Below are 22625 nucleotides of genomic sequence, written 5' to 3'. Positions count from 1 at the left end.
TCACCTTCCCACTTCTCTCTGCTCACACTGCATGGCAGAGAGCCAGCCCCAGCCCTGTGCTGCCCCTGTCTCTCCTGCTCTGTCCTGGCCACATCTACCTTGGGAGTAAGTTTTGTGCTTGCCTTGAAAAAGTAAGTTCCTTGCTCCCACCACTAATGGTGTCACCCCATTACCTAGCAGTAAAGCCAGGGGGAAGAGCTACAGTGAAATACAAGAACAGTTCTGCTTTCTTGCCTTTCTCCTTCATTCTAGTTTTCATCTACAGCAAAATGAATGACTGTTTCTAATTTAAGACTGGAGGAGGTGTGAAGGTGAAATAGAAGACTATCCTGGACATAAAAGAAAATATCTGGTGAAAGAAATACACAGGTACTGCCTCCAGCACTGCAGCTGTAAACATTACTTCCATTACTCCCCAGAATGCAGAAGGGGTGGAGCAGAGAAGCCAGAGGAAAGCTGTTACATCAGCAGGCTGTGGAAAAGAAATTGTTAGTGTTTTTCACGCTGAGTTACTTTCTGGGTGAGGTCTTGAAAATTTTCTTCAGACAAGAAAAGAACCTTCACTGTGTGAATAAGAATACATTAATACATCGGTGTATTAAATTATATAAAATTGATTACAATCTCAAATTCAAAATATAACTTCCTGATAATTTAGGTTCATAGCACTCTAAATTAGGGTTTTCAGGAGATATGACCTGCAGTTATTTCTGAGGCTATACAATGTCTCAGTTTGTTATCTGAAAAAGAAGACTGCTTCCATCTGCAGTTATGGTTCAGTGAGTCAATCAAGAAAGATGCTTTTATTATAAAAAATAATTTTTGACTCCATCATAAATACTCAAAAATTATTTAAAAACAGCAGGGTCTCTGTAGCCTTTCATCCCTTACCAAGACTAGGCACAGGCACAGAGATGTGCTGTCAGGGAGATGCTCACTGCAGCATGTCCTAATGTGTTTCTAATTTCTGCATTCCTGCCTAATGCAATAGCTCCTTGCCACAGAAACTTCAGGAGTCGTCCTGAGGCACTGACTTGTTTTGTTCACATGAATCTTGTCGTTTAAAAGCAATTTGAAAAGTAAGCTCTAAAGCTGACTTACTTTCACATTTCACAGCATGCATCCATTGATGCAAACTGAGAAGCATTTGCTCTGTCCCAGTCTGAGTGCACACACAGCAGACTGTGCCTCTCACGGTGACTTTCACCACTCAGAGAGGAGAAATTTGCTTCTTTTCAGAAGCTCTCATACATCCCTTGAAACCTGTCCTCCCAGGGACACAGATGTTGGGACACCAGCTGAGGCAAGGCAGTACATTTGGATTACAGCTGACAGGCTGTAATCTAACTGGTGTTCAGCAAAAAGAAGAAAAGAAAAAAACCCAATCACTAAGGAACATGGAAAGAAGACCACAGTGAACAGAGTTAAATGTGAATTTTTTGTCCGGTTTTGCCATGTTGATCTCGCTATTTCATCTAGGTCATAAGGAAATTTTAGAGATGGCTGAGGAAGTACAAGAATCCTTTGTCCTCAGCAATGGGTGACAAGGAACATCTTTCCTTCTAGAGTCCATAAGACATATTTGCTCTCATGCAGGAAACATTTCCTTGTCTACTTACAGCATTTACGCCTAGTATTAAACCTCTAGTCAAAAAAAATTTCCCATTGACTTCAGTGAATTTTTAGAGCTGAGTAAGGACTACGAGTTTTGGCCCTCAGCTAGGAAAAAGAGTATTAAAGTGTCATAAACACATAAATAATGGCATCAGTCCCAGAAATACAAACAGAAACAAATATAACATCCCACTGCTCAGCTCTTCTGGGGGGCTGACATAGGGCACTTACTCCCTAGCTGTCCTTGCACACCCTCCTTCAGGATTAAACCCCAGCTGGCAGAGACAGCTCCCCCCTCCATTCCATGCCATTTCTTGACACTTACATACGATTTGAAAACAAAACACGAAAGAAAACACAACATGCCCTAAGAAAAAAGTATTTTCTGAAGATCATAACTGTGTTTGCTTGGAAAATAGTGCAATTGGAGCAGTCTCCTTAGAAGAAAAATAAGAGGAGGTGACTCTTTGTGTTGTCTTTCAGAAAAGTGTTTCAAATCCTGCTGAATGCTTTGGACTGCATTCAGCCCTTCCCTTAATTCCCCAGCCACCGCCTGCCTTTGTCTGGGAGGCTGGTTAAGAAAAACAAATAGTGAGAAAACAAAAACCACCAGCTCAAAATGGTGCTCACAGGTCTCTCCTGGCCTACAGCCTGGCTGATACTTTCACCTTATCATGCTGTCTAGTACAGCCTGCAACTGGGGAAAACAGCATCCATTAATGTAATGTGTATTAAACACTAGGAACAGCTGACTGGCAATAACAGAACAAGGACAAAAAACTCTGAGCTGGTAAGGGCATTCTACAAGGTGTGTCTCACCCTCTGCATCCATGAGCTTAGACCCTCTTAAAGCAGCCAGGTGGGGAATGTGGAACCAGTTGTGGGCCTGTTCACATTAATGTTTGCTTTGCCAGTGCAGTCAGGCCAGCTTCTTGCGCCCACTTGGCAATTTTTTTTACAGAGCATTCCTATTTTTGCACATTGGTTATCATGATATTCCCCTCTTAGTCATCCACATTCTCTTATATATGGTGCTAATTCTGGGTCTGGAAGCAGCATAACCTGGAAAATGCTTAACTTTGCTCTGTGCCCTCTCCCCTGAGGGCCTGATGAGCACAGCCTGGGTCCCAATAACACCATCTCAAACTGTAGAGACACTGGGTTAATCCTGCTTTTTCTAGCTCACTCACAGCTTGCTTTCACTCTGCTGGGTTTTATTTCACTCTATGTTGAGTTAAGTGTGACATCACTCTACAAGTTATTTTCAGCCTACTCTTTTAAAGAAAGGAGTTTTATGTGAAGGTTCATTTTCAGACACAACTGGTGGAATAACATGCCCAAACATAATGACACTTGGACACACTGTCCAAAAATCATCAGCTGAGTAAACAACAGCAGCTCAAAGAAATGTCCCCACCTAAACAGAGACAGGCCAAACTGCTGAGCCACGTGGCACCAGCCATCTCTCCCTCTCTGTTGGGGTATCACTATGAATGGTGCCAGAGTCCATTCTGGGATGGAAAGAAATAATGCTCTGAGGAAACTGCCTTTGTTAGTTCAGCTGACCACAGAAACATTTATTCTGCTTGTGATTTTTTTTTTTCCTCTGATGCATCTCCAGATCTCATGTTTGCAGCTTCTGCATGAGATTTATTCTTATTTTATCTGTCTCCAATATGTCCCCTTCTGTCTTCCCTGGGCTTCTGCAGACTTTATGGACTCCTTTACCTGTCACTTCACTTCCAGAGTCAACAAAATCCACGGTCTGGCAACCTATTTTGGCACACATCAGATCGAATGGAACAGCAGCACAATCACTCTTTTTCAGGCTTTCAAAGGCACTGCAGGGGTCAGAGCAAGGGGTAGAGCAGTCTGATGTATGAGAGACTAATGGACTAAAGCAAACCACAAAATCACTGCTGTCAGATATCCTGGGATCATTACAGTGCCCAACTACAATAAACACACAACAGGAAGATGTAAGATGACTCAAAATGGAGAATTCAGGGCATTTGAACATTGATGCTCCCCCCTTTCTCCTGCCCTCATCCACAATAAAACCCCAATCCAAACCAGCTCTGTAGATTCTGCTTCTACCTAATTAGAAGACTAGAATAGAAAGCAATAAATCCAGAGTGCTGTAGGCAGTGTTAGTGCACATGCTATCGTGTCATCCATCGTCAGTGTGAGAGCAGTGCATGGAAATCATGCTGCCATGACACTTGCTGGAGCAACATGGCTTTTGGTCAGTACTACAGCATTAGCTCAGTCCTTTTGAGCTCTGTTCTTGCTGGGAATTGTATCAGGCCAGGAGTGAGGAGATGCCCATGGGTATGAGCCAGGGAAGGGGCAGATGGAACCAGCCAGCCTGGGTGGGGCCAAGGGGGCAGAATTTGTACCTCAGTGAGGAACCAGGCATTACCAGCTCTCCCTGCCAAAGCCTGCCTGCAGAAGCATTTTAAACCATAGCTGTGCAACACCAGGCCTGTTTTTAACCTTTATATGTTATAAATTATAATGGCACTACATTATACCGCGCTATGTTCAAGTATAGGAAGCAGGAAAAGTATTTTTCAGCCAGCATGGTTATACTAGTAGAAAACCTGTGAAAAGTGTAAACTCAGTAAATGAATTTTAAGGATTGGGCTGATTTAATACTTCATTAGTGGATGCTGGCAAATTTGGCGTTTTGCCTTGATTTTCTACAGAGTAGTGGAAATGGGACAAGGCCGTGTCCTTATCATGTATTATAATCTTTCCTTTTTTGCTCTATGTGACTTGGAACAAGTGATTTTTTTTCCCCTTGTATTATTTTCATTCTGTACACCAGTTATCTCTCGCGTTAGTCACATTTCCTCAGTGCCCTCAAATGTAAAAGCCTAACACTCTCACGTGCTGTAGGGGACCGTAGCAGCTGCTCCTCCTGAGGGAAAGGGCTGTTTTTATGAGATTTCTCCTTTCCATTTTTTATCGCTCCGCGCAGCCGGCCCCGGCCCCGGCCCCGGCCCCGCCTCCCCCTCACGGGCCCGCGCGCGCACCCCGGCGGCGGCGCGCATGCGCGGTGGAGGGCCCGCCCCCTGCCGCCCTCCCGGCCGAGTCCTCCGCCGTCCCGGCGTGCCCCGCGCGCACCACGGAGCGTAGCGCCGGCCCCGCCGCTCTCCCCGGCTCGCTGCGTGCGCGCGAGGCGGCGCGGCCGCGGCGACATGGCGGGCGTGGGGCGGGCGGAGGAGCAGGAGCAGCACCTGAACGGCGAGCTGCCCCCCGAGCCCGAGGACAGGGACGGCGCGGCCGGGCTCGGCGCCGACGATGGCGCCAAGAAGAAGCGCAAGAAGAAGAAGAAGGGCAGAGCGGGCCCTGCGGGTAGGGGCCGGGCTGCGCCGCGACCCCGCGCTGACGGGCTGGGCGGCGTGAGGGGCCTCGGCCGCACGCCGGGAAGCGGGCGCGGCTGTGCGCGGGCGCGGGGGCTCTGGGATCCCGGCGGGCTCAAGGGTCCCGGCGTGCGAGTGCAGGGCACCGCCGAGGCCGCTGTCCCGGCCCCTGGCGGCGATGTGGGCTGAGGGGGATCCCCGCGGCTCGCAGGGGCTGGCGGTGCCCGGAGCATGCCCGGAGTGTCCTCCCCGCTCCGATGTGCGCAAGAGAAGGCACCGCTTCCCTCGCCCTCTCCTCTGCCCCGAGGGGAGAAAGGTGTAGGACTGCCGCTGTAAAAGTCATCCCGCCTGATGGAGGCTCTGCACCCCTCCCAAGTTCTCGGGGAGAGCTGGAGCAAGTCTGGGCAAATAGCGTAAAGGCGCGATGGTTTGGGTTGTTTTAGCAGGCCATCAGTTAGCCATGATCGTGCTGTGCGTTTATAATTATCTACCTCACGCCCATATTATCTCACCAGAGCAGGCTGCTGCTATGGGAAGAAGAATTAGTTACCGTGGCAGAAAAAAGTAATCAGAAGTGTCAGGCTAATCTACCTTTATATGCAGGTTTCATTAACAGCACCTGTCACTGTGCTGTTCTACAGCCTTACACTTTGGGGCTGCTTTAAGACACAAAAAGGCATTGGGTGCTCAGGTGTCTGTGGGCTGAGTACAACATAATGTTTTTATAAAGCTTTGGGGGCTCTTGGTTACTAACATGGAGCTGATGTTTTACAGTAAGTCATACTTTAACTTTACAAACAGGACAAGAAACTGATAAAGAAATGGAAGGTGCTCTTGATGATGTAGCAAAACAATTGGACAAGCAAGCCCTGGAGGAGAAAGAAAAAGATGATGATGATGATGGCAAGTATAACTTCTATTTTCTTTTAACATTTCCAGTTTCAGCTTCTTCCAAGACTCCCTTTTAACAGACTGTTTACAGATGTCTTGGTTTGATTTTGGTTGGGTTTGTTTTTAGAGAGGTGAGATGCAATTATCTATAGTTTCTACTTTTTGTCAATGGTTTTGCTGTCACACAGGTGTACATATAAAAGTAACAGCAATACAGGCTTTGTTAAAGTTTGTGTTTTCAAGGATCTACCTGCTGAAGGGCAGTGTTTAGTTTGAGATAAGGTAAGCTATAAATCATTCTCACTTGCATTACCACAGCCAGTAGACATTTATGTCCCAAATTATGTCTCTTATTCTTGGCTTGAAACATACAGAGAAAATTTCAAGGGAGCATTTTAATTAATAGGTTTTACAGTCTTTACCAGTGACTTGAAACCTGCTCATCTGGAATTATAATTTTTCCTTGAAATTGAATTTGGGAGAAAATGAATACATAAGCAAGACACACACTTTGTATGTTGCTTGTGCTGTGTAGCTGATTTTCTAAACCAGAACCTTGAAAGTGTCTCTACTGAAATCCAGACCAAGTCCATCTTTTCTGTAGGGAGATCCAGTTAAGGTGCTGTATTTCCTTTGGTTTGATGGATGGTTCTCTACAGAAATGGATGTTTCAGAAAGCACATTTCTTAAAGTGGTAATTTAGTTTCATTTTTCTGAATTAGCATATAAAGTTGGCTCAACACTTTGAGCAGTCTGCTTAGAAATCTTCTTAGTTCACTTGCTGGAATTTGTCCTTCCAGAATGTCATTTTAATGAATTGGGAATGGAGGTTTTAAAACATTCAATCAGAGTGCTGAGACATATTAAGTAACAAATTTATCTTTGACCATTACCAATCTGCAGCATCAAGTTTAGTGCAGGTACCTTGCATAGCAATCTGTTCTTATGGCTTGTTTTGTGGAGTTGAAATGAATGCAGTATGTGCTTTGCCATCATTGCAACTTCAGGAAGAAGTATTGAGGAGGGTGGTGAAAACTGTATGCAGTGGAAAGAAATCTTTGAAATCATGAGAATAGTTAGAGTTCTGTCTTGGAAGAAATAACAGTGCTGGTTGCAGATCAAATGCTCTGCTCTCCTAGCCTCTTTACAGTATTAGTAATTGTGTTACAGTATTAGAAAGCATAAAACAATGAAGTGATGCTATGACTGAATTAATAATCTCTTTTTTTTCCCACATATTAGACTTGGATGTGTTTTTAGTAAAACTGATGCTTTTGCAGGAAAATTATAACTAATTGAAGTGTTTTGGAGACAGGGGTGTTCTTGCCTGTATTGGTTGTCACTATTTGCCATCTTAATTGTGTAGTTTCAGAATTGTTTCTATAAGACATGCTGCATTAGATTAAAGTCAATAAAATACCTACTCCCTTTTGCCATTTATTTTTTTCCTCTTGATAAGCCTGTGGCCTCAAAAAGGAGACTAACTTTTGAACTCTAGGGGAGATTAGCAAGTGCTCTTTGGATTTCCCTGGCCATATTAAAATATGCTGATATGTAACATTTTTGCATGATACTGTGCAAAGTTATTAAATGGCTATACCAAAATGATATAAGGTTGGAGTTCTGTTTCACAAAGACCTGAAATTGCTTTTCTGGTGACAATTTATTTTCCTTAGCAGCTAAGTAAGCTGAAGACAAACAGTGTTGGTAGATGCAGTAGTTCTGTTTCTGGCAGCACAGTTAGTCTGCAGCAGCCTTCAAGGACATGAAAGCATAGGCAGGGCTGCTTTGGCTCACAGTTGGCAGTTTCACGTGCAGTGATGTATGAAAGAGCTACAATACCCAGATACCAACAGCAGCAATATTTAAGAAATGCTGGGGTTTTTTTTTTCTCTTCAGTTTAGGCCTAGCCTTTGAAAAAATAATCCAGAAATCTCTTGGTGAATGAACTGGAGTATGCCTAATTAATTTCTTTATGAATGGTTTGGGCATTGCTCAAGGTCAGGACAAATGTGACAAAGTTATCACATTTTAAAGAAATTTATATGCACTGATAAGGATTTTTGGTTGCCTATGAAATACAGATTGATGAAGAATCTGGTAGGTTGGGACCGTGTTATAGATACAAAGTATTTATATTTGCAGTTTGTTACAGAAACTTAAATTAAAATGCTTAATGCCAAAATGAGCTGGAGGGGCAGGAGTGACACTACTGAAATTTGCCCCAGCTGCAGAATTCCAGCACTCACCATGGCATAGAATTGCTGATGATATTGACCATCATGAGAGGCTTGAAATCTAGTGACTGGAGCAGCTGGTCAGTGTTTTGGTTTGGTTTTTAAGTACAAGCTTCTGGATAAATAGACTCAAAATGGAATGCTCTGACTTGATTCTAGAAGTTCTTTTAATTTTACTTCTTGCTGCAGTTGAAAATGTTCTATATGTAGATGAGTAGTACTTGTCTGCTTTGAAAAGAATTTGTGGTTAGCACCAGAAGGTTTAGGCAGCTGATGGCACCTAAGTACTGAGTATGAAGTAAGTAGGGATTAGATGTTGCCAAATGTGAAGTCTGCAGGGTTGTTGTTACCTCCCAGATGTGGCTGTAATTGGTGTGGCTGATTCTTGGTGCTTACCTGCTGTGCTCCCTGGAAACCTCCCACTGGAATGGATTCATAGAATGTTTTGGGTTGGAGGCACCTCTAAAGGTCCTCTGGTCCAAGGCCCTGCAGTGATCTTCAGGCAGATCACGTTGCCCAAAGCTCCATTCAGCCTGACCCTGACTATTTGCAGGGATGGGGCATCTTCACCTCTCTGGGAAGCCTGTTCCAGTGTTTCACCACCTTGTACCTCACACATTCAGTGCTTTTGCTGAGAGTGGTGTTTGTGACCTTCCCTGTTATCTCAAGATTCAATTTACCCTGGCCTAGAGTGCTGGCATCTTTACTTCTCTGGGGTCTTTACCTTTCCAGATAGAGTAAGTTCTTGTAGCTGAGGATCAGAAGATGGGGTGGAAGCAGTAGTTTCTAGCTTTTTGTTAGCTGTTGTGTCTAATACAGTGTCCTTTAACAATTCCATGCATCTATTTGCCTGAATTGAGAGCAGAGGAATATGAGGTAGGACTTTCTGAAAACACTTTACCTGAGCTCTCTTTTTTCCTCTGTTTGGTGATATGTTTGTTGTCAACTTTCAAAACTATTTTCTTAGGTCTGTGTTTGGTGTAGGGACTGAAAATGCGGATGGTTTGGTGGCAGCTTCTGGATGTTGTCTTTTAATCCATTAAATTCTGCTGTAAGAGAAGTGTTTCCAGATAGTCCAGATGTTGTTGTGTTCTATTCAAACATAGATTCTTTTAAGATTATTTTGTGTTCAGCTGAGCACTTTCTTTCCTATAGATGGAGATGGTGAAGGAGATGGTGCAACTGGGAAAAAGAAGAAGAAGAAGAAAAAGAAGAAAGGACGTAGGTATCAAGCACAAAAATACAGACTATGTGAATATTTGGTATTAAGTGTGTGCAAGTGCTGGTCTTGCAGCTGAAAAAAATTGAAGGGTCCAGTTTGTGTTTTTAGGCTAAGTCTGGCAAGTTATCTTTTTCTGGTGTCCCTGAATGCCATTGAGGGCATTCGTTGGCCTCCAGCATTGGCTAAATGAAGTCATATGAGGGCATTGTGATACAATGTTGTCTTGGTAGAAGCCCAGATGCCAGTTAAGGAGATCTTAAATAACTTCTGCAGTTTAACTTTTATGGTTGAAATGAGAGGGTTAGTATTTCCAGAGTTAGTATTTCCAGAGTCCCACGTGTAACACTTCCCTGTACTCCACAGCTAAGGTCCAGACAGATCCACCTTCTATTCCAATATGTGATCTGTTTCCCAGCAATGTATTCCCAAAGGGAGAAGAATGTGAATATCCACCAACACAAGATGGGTGAGTGTTTTAAGCTTAAGGAAGAAATGCTTTCATTTTGATGTGCTGAAAAAAATATTAATGTGCAACTAAATGGACAAAATGAGTAATGTACTTTGGGGTTTGCCCTTTTTTTCTTTAACTGGATTATCAAGGAACTTGGTGAATACCAGTCTTCAGGCCAGACATGTTTGTCTTTCCCTACCCTTTTAATTAAGGTGCAGCCAGTATGAGCAGAATTGCTGTGAGGCAGGAGGCCCTTGAGACCCTTGGTGCTGACAGACTTTCAGCAGGCAGCTTGTAAGAAAAACTTTGTCTGAATCAGAAGTGAGTGAAGGTTTAAAATTCAGGGAGGTGAGACACTATTATGCAGCAGTTTTGTGGCCATTGAGATGCCAACTTTCTGCTACTTATTTTTTGGTAGAGACATATCGATCTGTCCATTTAATTTAAAAGCCTACATGGTATATTCTGTACTTTGCCTCTCTCTCTTGGAATTAACATGTAGTTATTGTAACCTCACCTGTTTTTGTAACTCATAGTGATGTGGGAATAACGTGCAATTGCACTAAACAACCAACAGCTTCCAGTGGCTCACTGGAACAGAGATCTGCACCCTTATGTTTTTACTGGTGACTGCTATTTCTTTGTGCATTGTTAGAAACTAAGACATACCAACTTGAATGAGTTTTCCTGATTTTTTTTCCTATGTGAAGTGTTGTGGAAGGTCACATTTTACCTGGGGGAAACAGAGGATGCATGGCACAGAATTAGCTTGAATTGTATGCAAACTTGAATGAAAAGACCAGGTATTACTGGAAACTTTTAGACTTCCAGGAAATATTGTATCAAAGCTCTGAAAAAATAGTTTAAACCAAAGGGAGAGAGTAGGTAGATATTTGTATGTCTGAAAGCATTGTCTAGATTTCAGCGACTTTTACTTCAGAATAAAAGTACTCTGGAATGTTGTTTTTATTGGTTATTTAAACTCAATGCCTATTTCTCATGGAATGTAAGTAAAATAAGTAAGAGAGGTAATGCTTCCAGTACCCCCTATAAATTGTGTTCAGATAATATGGTTTCATTTTTATGAGAGGAAAATTTGCTTTCAAGGAAGCTTCTTCTTTTTCATTATTTTAGTTTGAACACAATTTCCAAGAGCAGCATTTCATCAGCATGCTAATGAAGTGCTTGCACAGGGTAGTTCTGGCAGGCTGATCCAGGAGTGATTCTTTAATGTTTAAGAGTTTAGTATTTAACCTGGGCCACGTTCATAAGTATATGATTTAAACCAGAAAAATAGATTATAAACAACTTCATCATGTACATAGTTTATTAACAAATTACACACTCTTTTTACACCTCTAATACATATTCAGCTGTTGAAGATTAAAATATTTTCTCTGGTTTAACTACTCTTTACTGAAAAGAAAAAGGACAAAAGCCATAAAAACAAACCTCCTTTCATAACAGGATTTAAGTGAGGTGTCTTTTCTGGGCCTGATGTTCTGCTATGGAGGAAGAATATATGCTTCTAAGGAACCTGAAATAGTTTCCTCATGTAATGTGCTTAAGCAAATATGTGCTTAGTTTTCTTCCTAGTTTAAATATTCAAATCTTGCTATGCTACTTTAGTATTTCCTAATATAAGCCACTACATAAATTAGTAGCTGACATTAATGCCAGGACATTTCATATTCTGAGTAATTCCTTCATTTTATGTATTGGTGGAGCATTTTTGTGCCATGTCTTATTCATGCTGAGGTCAGTAGGGTTTTGCCTTTGATTTTTTTAAGAGTTGCACTTCTATTCTTAACTGTTAATGTCATGTGCTTTCTAAAGTTACCTCTCATCAACCCACAATTGTGTATTTTGTGTGAGAAGTTCAGCTAGAAGTGGGCGTCATTCAAATTTCAGCCTAAAAATAATAGCAGAGAATCAATGCTTCCATAGACAACAGACTAACATGTTTAACATTTTTATATCTCCAGTTGTTTGGCGGGGGGGAGGTTGTTTTGGGTTTTTTTGAAGCTTGTGTTTTTTCTTGCAGATGTGGGAATTTGAAATGATACAACCGGGAGGGCAGAAAATAAATAAGCACTATTTCATGGTACACCAATTCTGTTAAAGTAGAATTCAGGAATTCTTGACCCTGCCTACTTGTTTCTGCCTGTTTGCTGTTACAGAGTCACTGACTGGTTTGCTTTGGAATGTATCTTGAAGATGAGCTAGTTCCAACCCCCCTGCCATAGGCAGGGACACCTTCCACAATTTCTCTGGGCAGCCTGTTCCAGTGCCTTAACACCCTCACAGTAAATGAATTCTTCCTAGCTTCTAATCTAAACCTACCATCTTTCAGTTTATAGCCATGGCCTCTTGTCTTGTTACTCTATGACCTTGGAAAAAGCTCTCCCTTTCTGGTTCTGGAAGGTGCTCTGAGGTCTCCCCAGAGCCTTCTCTTCTCCAGGCTGCAGGGCCCCAGCTATTCTCAGCCTGTCTTCACAGGAGTGGTGCTTACAGCCATGATCATTTTCATGGCCCTTCTCTGCACTCACTGAAACAGCTCCACATCTTTCTTATCTTGGGGGCCCCAGAGCTGAATGTAATACTCCAGGTGAGGTCGCAGTAGAGGGGTAGAATCACCTTCCTTGACCTGCTGGCCACGGTGCTTTTGATGCAACCCAGTGTGTGATTTGGCTTTCTGGGCTGTCAGTGCACATTGCTTGGTCATGTGGAGCTTCTTGTCCACCAACATCCCCAAATCCTTCTCCTCAGAGCTGCTCTCAATCCATTCTTCACCCAGCCTGTGTTTGTGAGGGCATTGTCCTGACCCAGGACAGGGTGCAGAACCTTGCACTTGGCCTTGTTGAACGTCATGAGGGTCACACAGGTCCACCTCTCAACCTTGTAATGGTCCCTCTGGATGGCATCCCTTCCCTCCAGCATGACTGCTTTATCTGGGAGAAGATAATCTGAGGAAATGCTTTTCTGGATTTCTTTGATCACTATAATCTAAATTACAGTGTGATCCTGTAAGGATTTGTCCTGGTGAAACCTGCAGGCTGTGAACAGGAGTAAAAAGCTGGATCAAATGGTTTGGACAAGAGTTGAATTTCTTCAGCTGACATGTGACAGGCAGCACATTAGGGGAAAAAAAGCTTGTTAGCTCATGTACCTGTGTTAGCTCATGTACCTGTGGGAGGACTTGTGTTTGGCATGAGGCCTTCATCTGACCAGCGGATTTTTCATGTGTCCTGAAGTGCTTAGGCCCTAGCAGAAGTTCTTGTTGCCTCCCTTGCTGAGCTCCCAGGTGGCAGTAGTGCAGCTTTTCCAGCACAATGCTTTGGGTCTGCTACAGTGTCTTTACACGTAGAGGCAGTTCTGTCCCCCGCTTGACTCGTGTGAAGTGACAATATGCTGAAATACAGTAAGACAGAGTGAGGATGGCTTCCTGCCAGTTTGCTGGAGTTGCACTCCAGTCTGTGACAGATGGCAGAGCAGCTGCCCAGACTCTGTCAGCAATTCTTGCTACCAAGGGGTGTTCGCTGCTGGAATCCAGAACAGTCTGAAAGGATCTTTGAGTCTCTGTCCCCAGTGTTTTTCTGCAGTGCACCTTTTCCATCTTCAGTGACTACTGTGCTGGCAGGAGCCCAGGTTTTACAGCACGTTGCTTTCTTTTCTTGGTATTTGCTGGATTGAGGCAAATTGTAGGAGTAGTATGTGTGATGCTTGCTACTGGAGCAAGAAAACTGCTCAGAAAGGTAAATGTGGGATTTCTGCTTTACACTTTTATCTGAAAAGAAGCAGAAAGTTCAATGGAAACAAGCAAAAGGGTCTCAAAATATTTTGTGTCCTCTGAGAAAGATTAATGGAATAGCCTGTTATCCTCCTTTATCTTTTCAACTATTATACTGAAATACTCAGTATAAGTATATATATTTATAAATCTGTATATAAGTATATATTCTTAGTTCAAAATGCAGGAAAACTCAAGGGCATAGTCCCTTGGTTCACTTGTACCAGTTTCTTGGCTGTAAGGGAAACTCAGAGTGGAGCTAAGATACGTGTCTGTGAAACAGGTAAAAAGCTACACCTTTGGATTTCAAAAGCTAATCCTTTACACTCTGTGTACTCAGTTGTTTGCTTAAAATCAACTCATTTGCATTAATTTCTAAATTTGAAAATCAGTGTATTTCAGCATCTTTGGTCCATCTTTTCCACCACCCATTTTCTTTGAAGACCCACCTGCTAGCATGTGTAGCAGTGTATTGTTCTAGTACTTTTTGTCTGGCATAGCATGTACAGAGTTCTTTGAGTCATCACTAGGGTTTTTTGCACTATTGTGTGGCTACAGCTGCACCATTTGAAGGGTTATCTCTACTTTGTAGTCAGAGTAGTCTTCTAGCTAAGTTCTGACAGTTATTGGAGTACTTTAATTATGTTTTTGTTTGTTTGCTTTCATGGAACCTTAGTCACGTTGGATTTTTGCATAATACAAAATATATTCAAAGCTAATCTTATACTTAATCCTGTATTAAAAACTATTTCTGTCTTTGTTCTGTGAGCCTACCAAAGAGCCACAATGAGTGGTGCTTTCCCATAACAAATGTTAATTCACCATCCAGCCCATTTAGAAAGTAACATTCTGGCCTGTGTCATACTTACCATGCACTGTGTTAGGTGTTATTACTTAAATATTCTGAGCGTGACTGAAAATAATACTGGAACTGCAAGCTCTTAAATTTTGAAGATGCTTATTGTCTGTGTCAGCAGCAGTTTCTGGGCCAAGCAGCCACACCACAGTGCTGAGGTTCATCTCTATACAGGAACAATGCTGTCTGAATGAATAAGATTGTTAAAAAAATAAACTTTTTGCATGAGTAGAGCCTGATGCAGTTTTTTGCCCTGCTGAACTTAAGGTGGACTTGCAGGTATTACTATGAATTTTGTACGCCTGTTCTGTGTCTTGGAAAACTTGGGCATCCTTCAAGCACCCTGCTTGTCTGGGCCTTTGGTAGGATGTTACTGCCTTGCACAGCTGTTAGTCTGTGGTACTGATAGATTTTTTATTTTTTTTTTTTTTTAATAGGCTTCCTTTATTCTGAAAATTGTATAAATCAGGATCTTTTCTTACACAGGGGAATGTAGACCTGACTGGTTAATAAACACTTTGCAGGCTTTAGACAGAAGTTGTAATGACTGCTGTGATTACAGTAACTTGTTTGAAACATTTCCTTTATTTTCAAGGCGAACTGCTGCTTGGAGAACAACTAGTGAAGAAAAGAAAGCACTAGACCAAGCCAGTGAGGAAATCTGGAATGATTTTCGGGAGGCTGCAGAGGCACACAGACAAGTGAGGAAATATGTTATGAGCTGGATAAAACCTGGAATGACAATGATAGAAATCTGGTAAGGACACACATCTTCTAGAAGACCTGTGCTGTAGATTTTTCTTCATTTTCCAGAGAGGGAGAAATTTAGCCTCAGTTTTTTGTGCTTAATTCACTGTGTAATGAATGTTGAGGAGATTTGTGTTTGAAGTACACAACCACTGTTGCCAATTATTTCCTTTAAGCTTCTTCTTGCATTTTTAGCTTGTGCAGCTTTACAGGGCCTGGGATTATACTGAATTTTAAACAAAGCTTTCCATGATGTTCATTTTGATTATGTGCTTCATTTAGTTTTCAGTGCCTTTGCTACTCTGCAGCAGTGCTGGGAGAAGCAGCAATAGCAGCACTGCTGCTGCTTGCCAGAATTGTCATGAAATGGCATGTGGACATGAGGTGCAGTCTGTGCTGGGGACTGGGCAAGGAGAGGAGGCATAAAACCAGCATGGCTGTGTAATCAGTCCAGGGCAGGAAGGTTTGGACTGTGTTTAGTCTTCTTTGACTGACTGCTGTTTCTGGTGGAAGCACAGTGGGGTTTTTATTATTCTCAGTTAGTAAGAAATAACTGAGCAAATGGATTCGGATGAATGTGAATTTGATTAAGTTTAAAGAAAGAATTAGCCTGGACTGATTTTTGTGACTCTTCCAACTATTACTTTTTCTGTCCTTCAGTTTATCTAGATTGAATGTCTACTGTCCAAGTACTGCACTGATCCAGAACAGTTTAGCTTCCAAAATCAGGTGCTTTCAGCCTGGTGTGACTGAGGACTGTGCTGACAAGAGTAGGATAGTAAGAAAGCTAATGAGAGCTGATCCCCAAGGTAACTGTGCAAGGATAAAGAAAGACATAATATGCCATGAGGGAAAGTAGAAGAAAGGCAGCTCACTGGTCTGGGTGAAACAAATCTGTTTTAGTGAATTATACAGTTTGGATGTTCTAAGCACACATTTCTTCAAAACATGACTGTTCTTGCTAAAGTACCTCAGACTGTGGGGCCTTGCTGATTAAAATATGCTCTCTTTTTTCATATTTCTCTGGCTTTCTTAAAATCAGAGTTTGGTGCACTGCAGTGAGCTGCAGTTTACCTCATTCACTGACACTGAAGGAGAACGCACCGTTGGATGTATATTTGTGGATTTGCAGTAGCTAGCATCTTGAGGTTAGACAAAACCAAAAAACAAAGGCTAGTCTCACACGGTTTTATTTTATCATAGTTAGCACTCAGTTTTTTAAAAAAAGTCCTTTTGTAATCAGTTTTTTAATAAATAAGAGGCTTTACCTCCTTTTTCCCACCACCTTTTAAATCACAGTAATTATAAAGAATGCATTTAATTTGCCTAAACTTTGGTTGTCTAACCTCTGCTGTTCAGGAAGAATTGGTTAAATGTACCTTGTAAGGATAAATATTTTAAACTTAAATTAAAAACAATAGAGAAGGGCTCATTTTTGCCTAAGAAAGGGTAGAGGAAACAACACAAAGAGCTGAAGATTGTTGTGTTGTGCCTATGTTTTTCAGCCTAGAGTTGTCTGTCTACTTAGCATACAAATAGTTATTTTGATATAAAAACATTTGCTTTAATATTTTTCTGAGGTTTTGTTCTTGCATTGATTTATTTGAAGTAGTCATAAGAAATACTAATAACAACTGTCCTATTCTTTTTTTCTTCTCCCTCCCCTCTGCCTTTCAGTGAAAAACTAGAAGACTGCTCACGTAAGCTGATAAAGGAAAATGGTTTAAATGCAGGTCTTGCATTTCCTACGGGGTGTTCTCTGAATAATTGTGCTGCCCACTACACTCCCAATGCTGGAGATCCAACAGTCCTGCAATACAATGATATTTGCAAAATAGATTTTGGAACACATATTAGTGGTTAGTTTTCATTTATTAATTAAAACTTTGAGAATGTTCTTCGGTGCAAATACTGTGGAGCTAACTTAACTTCTGCTGATTTCAGGTCGAATTATTGACTGTGCTTTTACAGTCACGTTCAATCCAAAATATGACAGACTATTACAAGCTGTAAAGGATGCCACAAATACTGGAATAAAGGTATGATCTTTATGTAAGTAATTTACAAAGACTTTTTCAGTAAATGTTGTGATTCTTTTCCCTTTATATTTGCATTTCTTTTCAGTGTGCTGGAATAGATGTACGTCTCTGTGATGTGGGAGAGGCCATACAAGAAGTTATGGAGTCTTATGAAGTTGAAATTGATGGCAAAACATACCAAGGCAAGTTATTTTCTTCATATAGGGATAGTTGTTTTAGAAGTGTGAATCTGTATATCAGTTTGTATAAATATTGATTTCAACATAGGATATTGAAAAGACTTTTCTGCTAGAAGTATGGTGTGGGTCTTGCATAAATACATGTTTATGGCTGGCTTGCCTTTCCTTTGGAGAAACGTTCTTGGCTTATACTTCCAAGTATTGCATCTCTTAACAGATAAGATGATAAGATGAATGCTAAACAGCAGTTTTGAACTGTACAGATAATTTGATACTTGCTGTTTGGCTTATTAATAAGCTTTTATTACTGTTGGAGTTGCTGCTCTTTAATAATGAAGCCTTGCTAAAGCCTACAAAACTATCCTGTGTTTTGGCTGGTTTTTGTACAAGATAGTGGATAGTTCTGTGTTTGGTTCCTGTGCACTATGATGACTCACTATTGCACTTTGAATATGGGATAACAAACCAAATTGCCCTAAAGGGTTCACCATTTGTTAGGAAATTGCCTGTAATATTCATGTTCTCTTCCAAAGTGAAGCCAATCCGCAATTTGAACGGACACTCCATTGGGCCCTATAGGATACATGCAGGAAAAACAGTACCCATTGTGAAAGGAGGAGAAGCCACAAGAATGGAGGTCAGTTGAGTTCTTTATTCCTTCTGTTAAATTTCCCCAGTATCATTGCAAGAATACTATTTCTGTGCACTTCTCATTTGTAGTTTTTGTCATTCTGGTGAATAATTGCAGTGGAGTAAGTGCTGTAATGTGTAATGCTCCTGTACAGGAGTAGTTCTGTCTCAGCGCCTTCTTCATTTTAGCCCTGGAGTGTTCAGGTATCTAACACTTCCTGAAACTGAAGCCTTGGAACACTGCTATTTAAAAAACAAACCAAAAGAAACCCACCACTGTTGAAATCTGAATGCCACAGTAATCCTTACTAAAACTCCTACATATTTATGTCTCTGTGTGTATATGTTATTAATGGAGTGTTGGAATGTTGCATTAGGAACGTTCATGAAAAGAAAAGCAACATGAAAAGGAATTCACATTTAGGGGTGAACTGGAATTCAGGAAATGAGAGTTTTCCTGAATGACTTGCAGGTCATTCATACTCCTTGTTTGTTTCTTTTCTAATGAAATCTTCTCTCAGTCAGGTAATTCTTGATGAACACATCTGAAGTGTAGTTTTGGATAACTTTTTGTGAGTACTGTTAGTAGAGTATTTTTCTTGAAAAGCTTCCAATGTAGTTTTTCTCTGCAGATACAAAGTAATTAAGTGTATTTGTAGTTAATGTGAGAGGCTAGTTCAAAGATGTTGTTTGGGTAGTGTTCTGGAGCAGGGAAAGGGCAGTGGCTGTACATGATGTGACACAGTACCAGTTGGGAAGGCAGTATTCAAACATGGAGCCTGAGATTTAGCCATCATTGTCACTGAAGCTCTTGTTCTCATAAGATAAGATTTAAAAGATGGGTGATGAGACAAGATGCTTTTAATTTTATTCTAAGCTTCATCGCTAATGATCACCAGTAAGTCTGTCAGGATAGATAAGGCTTGTCAGAGCTGAATAGGCACAAGTGTGGTCTGGACAGGATTGTTTTTTGGGGTAGGCTCACTCTCATCACCCAAAACTTGTATCATAGTTGTTTACCTATGATGTGCACAAAAAGACAAAGTTTAAATTATCTTATCTATAAGACTGTGCAAAGGGATTAAGAGTATTGGAAAAGGAAGATAGAAAAACTTGTGTGTTCTTCTTAGTTTGACTTAGTTAATGGCTTGGCTTTGGGGAGAAGACTTTTTCTAATTTCTTCAGCCTCTGTAGGTTACTTAGGACACAATTCCACATCGTTAAGTACGGTGAGGTTGACAATGAAGAATGTGAAGCATAGCCAAGGTCTTGCTGTACTGTGCTAATTATAGTATCAAACTGCAATCCAGGGAGTTTTTTGTGACTAACAGAGCCTCTGATGATCCTTATTCAGAAAAAGGGGGTTTTAAGTGAATCTTGTGGCAACATTGTTTGGGGCTTTTTGAGGGTTGGTTTTTTAAATGAGTCAGTTGAATATTCAGGGACAACTTCAAAAGTTTGTCTTGAATTTGTAGCCTGTTACTGCTTTTCATACGGCTTCTCATTCTGGGCTGCTGACTTTAAAAGCAGCTTAATAAAATACACAGTGAACTCATAGTGTCCATCAGTGTTTGATGCCATGGCTTGTTAAGTCCCTGTCATAGTCCTGCTGTTAAGGATGTGTGAATGCACTTGGCAGAAATGAGTTTGTATAATGGCATTTCAATATGTTCTTGGCTAGAATTTTGATAATGCCCTTGCAGATATATATGTATCACCTTCATTTCTTCAAGAAATTCATCTTGTGGAATGAAAATGAGCAGGTTAAGGGTATATACTAGCACCTGTTACCAGAAAATTCTTGCAGGAATTGGGCAGTATGTGCCAGTAATCAACATCTATTTGCTATGTCTAAACTATATGTATCCTAGGACTTATACCTGAATAGCACAGAAGTACTTCCAGGTAGTAAAAGTAGTCTCTTAGCTGTGTTAGATGTATGCCTTGACAATGTTTTAACTGCAAGGACTTTGAGAAATTGTGACTAGAGACATGCTGATGCTTCTGGCTTGAAATAAAATGCTACTAATGTAAATAGTTGATGGTAGTTGTAACTCTAATGTGTGAAATGTCCATGCTGAATTTTCTTCTACATTGATTTGACAACTGAATCTATTCCCATTTAATGACTCGTGTTCAGAAGTGTAATACTGAAATGTTCTATCACAATGACACAATGTCACATTTTCCTATTGCACCATGTTCCTTTTTTCTCTCCTTAGGAAGGTGAAGTGTATGCCATAGAAACCTTTGGTAGCACAGGAAAAGGCGTTGTTCATGATGATATGGAGTGTTCTCATTACATGAAGAACTTTGATGTCGGCCATGTGCCAATAAGGTTGGATTTTGTTGGTGTATTTTGATAGAGCTACCACCCCCTTGGGATTCAAATTTGATACAATGCATGTTCTTCACTAATTAAGGCTGGCAATACTAGCAATATTGTTACAAAATACACTCTCATTGTTAGTGTGGAATAACACAGAATTATTTCCAAGAAACTGAAAATGGAGAAAATATGTTTTGGGAATACAATCTTCCTGCCATTATTTTTTTTATGATTCATAATATATAGATTATATTTGTGCATTCACCTGTGTATTAAATGTATAGTGGGTTTTTTTAGTCAGTATCTGTACTGTGATTGTGTGTCACAATCTTTGTCTTGCTGCTGTTCCCAGAATCTATTAAGCTATTTGTGCCATCTGTTTTATTTTATGGATATTTTGAGAGTTTTGAGTTTTTGTTTTAGTGTATAGCTGTAAAAAGAAGAAATTCCTCATTTTTAATTTCACTGAGTTTGCATTTTGGCATTTGTAGGAGTGCAACATATTTTCTGAAACAAAGACCACTGGTCAGAAACGTAGCGGGCAGACATGCTTTTCCATTGCACATACCAGGAGTGTGAGAGAGGATAGGAGGAATTAGACTAAAGATCGCAAAGGAACTGCTTGACTGCAACTAAGCTTAGTTTTTAGAAGATCTATAAATATATATATTTTTTATGTCTGTAAATTGTAAAAAAATATGAATAAAAAGCTTACTGAGTATTTACTTCAGAAGTGAAAACTCAGCATTTTAAACCACCAAGCTTCTTCCAAAATTAGTTCAGGTGACTGACCACTCTGAATCAGGAAGAATTCTGTTTTTCTTTATAAAATAAAATGTCCTTTTATTTTTTAAGAGAGAGATTTCTGTCCCTGTGTTTAGTTTAGCTTGCAGATAGGTTCACAGTCTGTTTTGAAGGATATCTATTTGCAGGAGGAGAGCGCACTTCATTTTCTAAAGAGAACATGGGACTGATGTAGAGAGACATCCCAAGTCTAGGCACTCTGAAAAGACCTTGCAGTCTAACCTTATTCTTAGTTGGTGTGCACTGTTTCTGTAGCGAGTGCATGCTGGTGATATCTCTGAATTCTCCAACACGTTCTTGTTTGGTTTTCTCCCTCCAAGGCTTCCAAGAGCGAAGCACTTGCTGAACGTTATCAACGAAAACTTTGGTACTCTTGCCTTCTGCCGGCGGTGGCTGGATCGCCTGGGGGAGAGCAAGTACCTGATGGCGCTGAAGAACCTGTGCGACCTGGGCATCGTGGATCCCTACCCGCCCCTGTGCGACATCAAGGGCTCCTACACGGCGCAGTTCGAGCACACCATCCTGCTGCGCCCCACCTGCAAGGAGGTCGTCAGCAGGGGCGACGACTACTGACTCAGAGCCACCTCAGCACCTTTGTGTCCAGGCTGTCTTGGAACATGCTCTGCCAGAATTCATTTGCAACACGTTGTCTGTTTGAACGGTGGACCGATGTTAAAACTTTCCGTATTTGGAAAGGAAGGAATTTAATCTAAGGCAAGTCTTCTAATTGTAACTAACCATGGAAAAAAAAGCTTTCAGGCCTTTAGAAATATTTCAAAAGTTACTTATTTTTTCTGTTCAGGGAAATACGTGCTATAAAGCTCAATTTTTAGTTTGGAATGAGTTATCCATTTTGTTCTGAACATTTATGATAAAAGATGCTTTTCAAATATTTATATGACCATATTCCTACTTGAATGCTTTGAATGACTACACCTGATTTCTGCGCCCCAGTCCTCTATGATATTGCCTTTTAAACTTCCTGGAATCCATTTTGTAAAAAATAAAGATAAATTTTCAAATCTGAAAATATATATAATTTTTAGAAGTCTGGTTATGATTCTGGTCAGGAGTCCACTGGGAAACTGCTCTATTAAATATTTTGCAAACTTGATTTGCCATTTCTTGTCTTGCCCTTCATATGAAACTTGGCCTTTCATGCTTGTTTAAATAGTCTTGTCAGTACTGGGATACAGGGCAAGAAGTCATCAACACTTTACAGGACAAAATGTGACAACTACAGTAAAGGTGTGTGGTAAGGGTTTTGAGTGTGCTAGTCTAGTTTAGACTTCAGCTCTATTAATGCAGCTGGTGGTCTCTGCTGCTGGTGGCATCAAGATGCAGCTTTGGGCTGAAGTTAACTCAGTTTTAGTGTATGTGCCTACAGAATCCTTGCCATTGGCATACCCTCTTGCACAGAGTCAAATTTCATGTGATTTCCTGTCCTTTTACAGTTCACATTTGATTG

The 22625-nt window shown here is 41.0% G+C and overlaps 1 protein-coding gene and 1 long non-coding RNA gene across 5 annotated transcripts in view; one reads left to right on the top strand and one right to left on the bottom strand.

Annotated features, from left to right (window-relative positions):
- Positions 1 to 4628, bottom strand: part of LOC134417546 (uncharacterized) — a 60327-nt gene extending 55699 nt beyond the window's left edge. For all 4 annotated transcript variants that reach the window (XR_010027583.1, XR_010027584.1, XR_010027582.1 and 1 more), the window contains exon 1: positions 4507 to 4628. This is a non-coding gene — a long non-coding RNA (uncharacterized LOC134417546). The remainder of the gene's footprint in view (positions 1 to 4506) is intronic.
- A 175-nt stretch (positions 4629 to 4803) lies between these two features.
- METAP2 (methionyl aminopeptidase 2) lies at positions 4804 to 22271 on the top strand. The gene is made up of 11 exons (XM_063154866.1): positions 4804 to 4974; positions 5784 to 5885; positions 9266 to 9331; positions 9696 to 9798; positions 15025 to 15186; positions 16854 to 17035; positions 17121 to 17215; positions 17301 to 17397; positions 17928 to 18031; positions 20247 to 20362; positions 21478 to 22271. Exons 1-11 carry the CDS (start codon positions 4818 to 4820, stop codon positions 21728 to 21730), a joined length of 1437 nt encoding a protein of 478 aa, XP_063010936.1. The 5' UTR covers positions 4804 to 4817; the 3' UTR covers positions 21731 to 22271.
- The last annotated feature ends 354 nt before the right edge of the window (positions 22272 to 22625 follow it).

Source organism: Melospiza melodia, chromosome 4 (genome assembly GCF_035770615.1).
Source record: "Melospiza melodia melodia isolate bMelMel2 chromosome 4, bMelMel2.pri, whole genome shotgun sequence".
Classification (NCBI taxonomy): Eukaryota; Metazoa; Chordata; class Aves; order Passeriformes; family Passerellidae; genus Melospiza; species Melospiza melodia.
This window is presented reverse-complemented; position numbering and strand designations above follow the sequence as displayed.

Coding starts and splice junctions, on each gene's coding strand:
- METAP2 (XM_063154866.1), top strand. CDS start 4,818: ATGGCGGGCGTGGGGCGGGCGGAGGAGCAGGAGCAGCACCTGAACGGC. Junction 5,886..9,265: donor AAAAGATGATGATGATGATG/GCAAGTATAACT, acceptor TCTTTCCTATAG/ATGGAGATGGTGAAGGAGAT. Junction 20,363..21,477: donor GTCGGCCATGTGCCAATAAG/GTTGGATTTTGT, acceptor TCTCCCTCCAAG/GCTTCCAAGAGCGAAGCACT.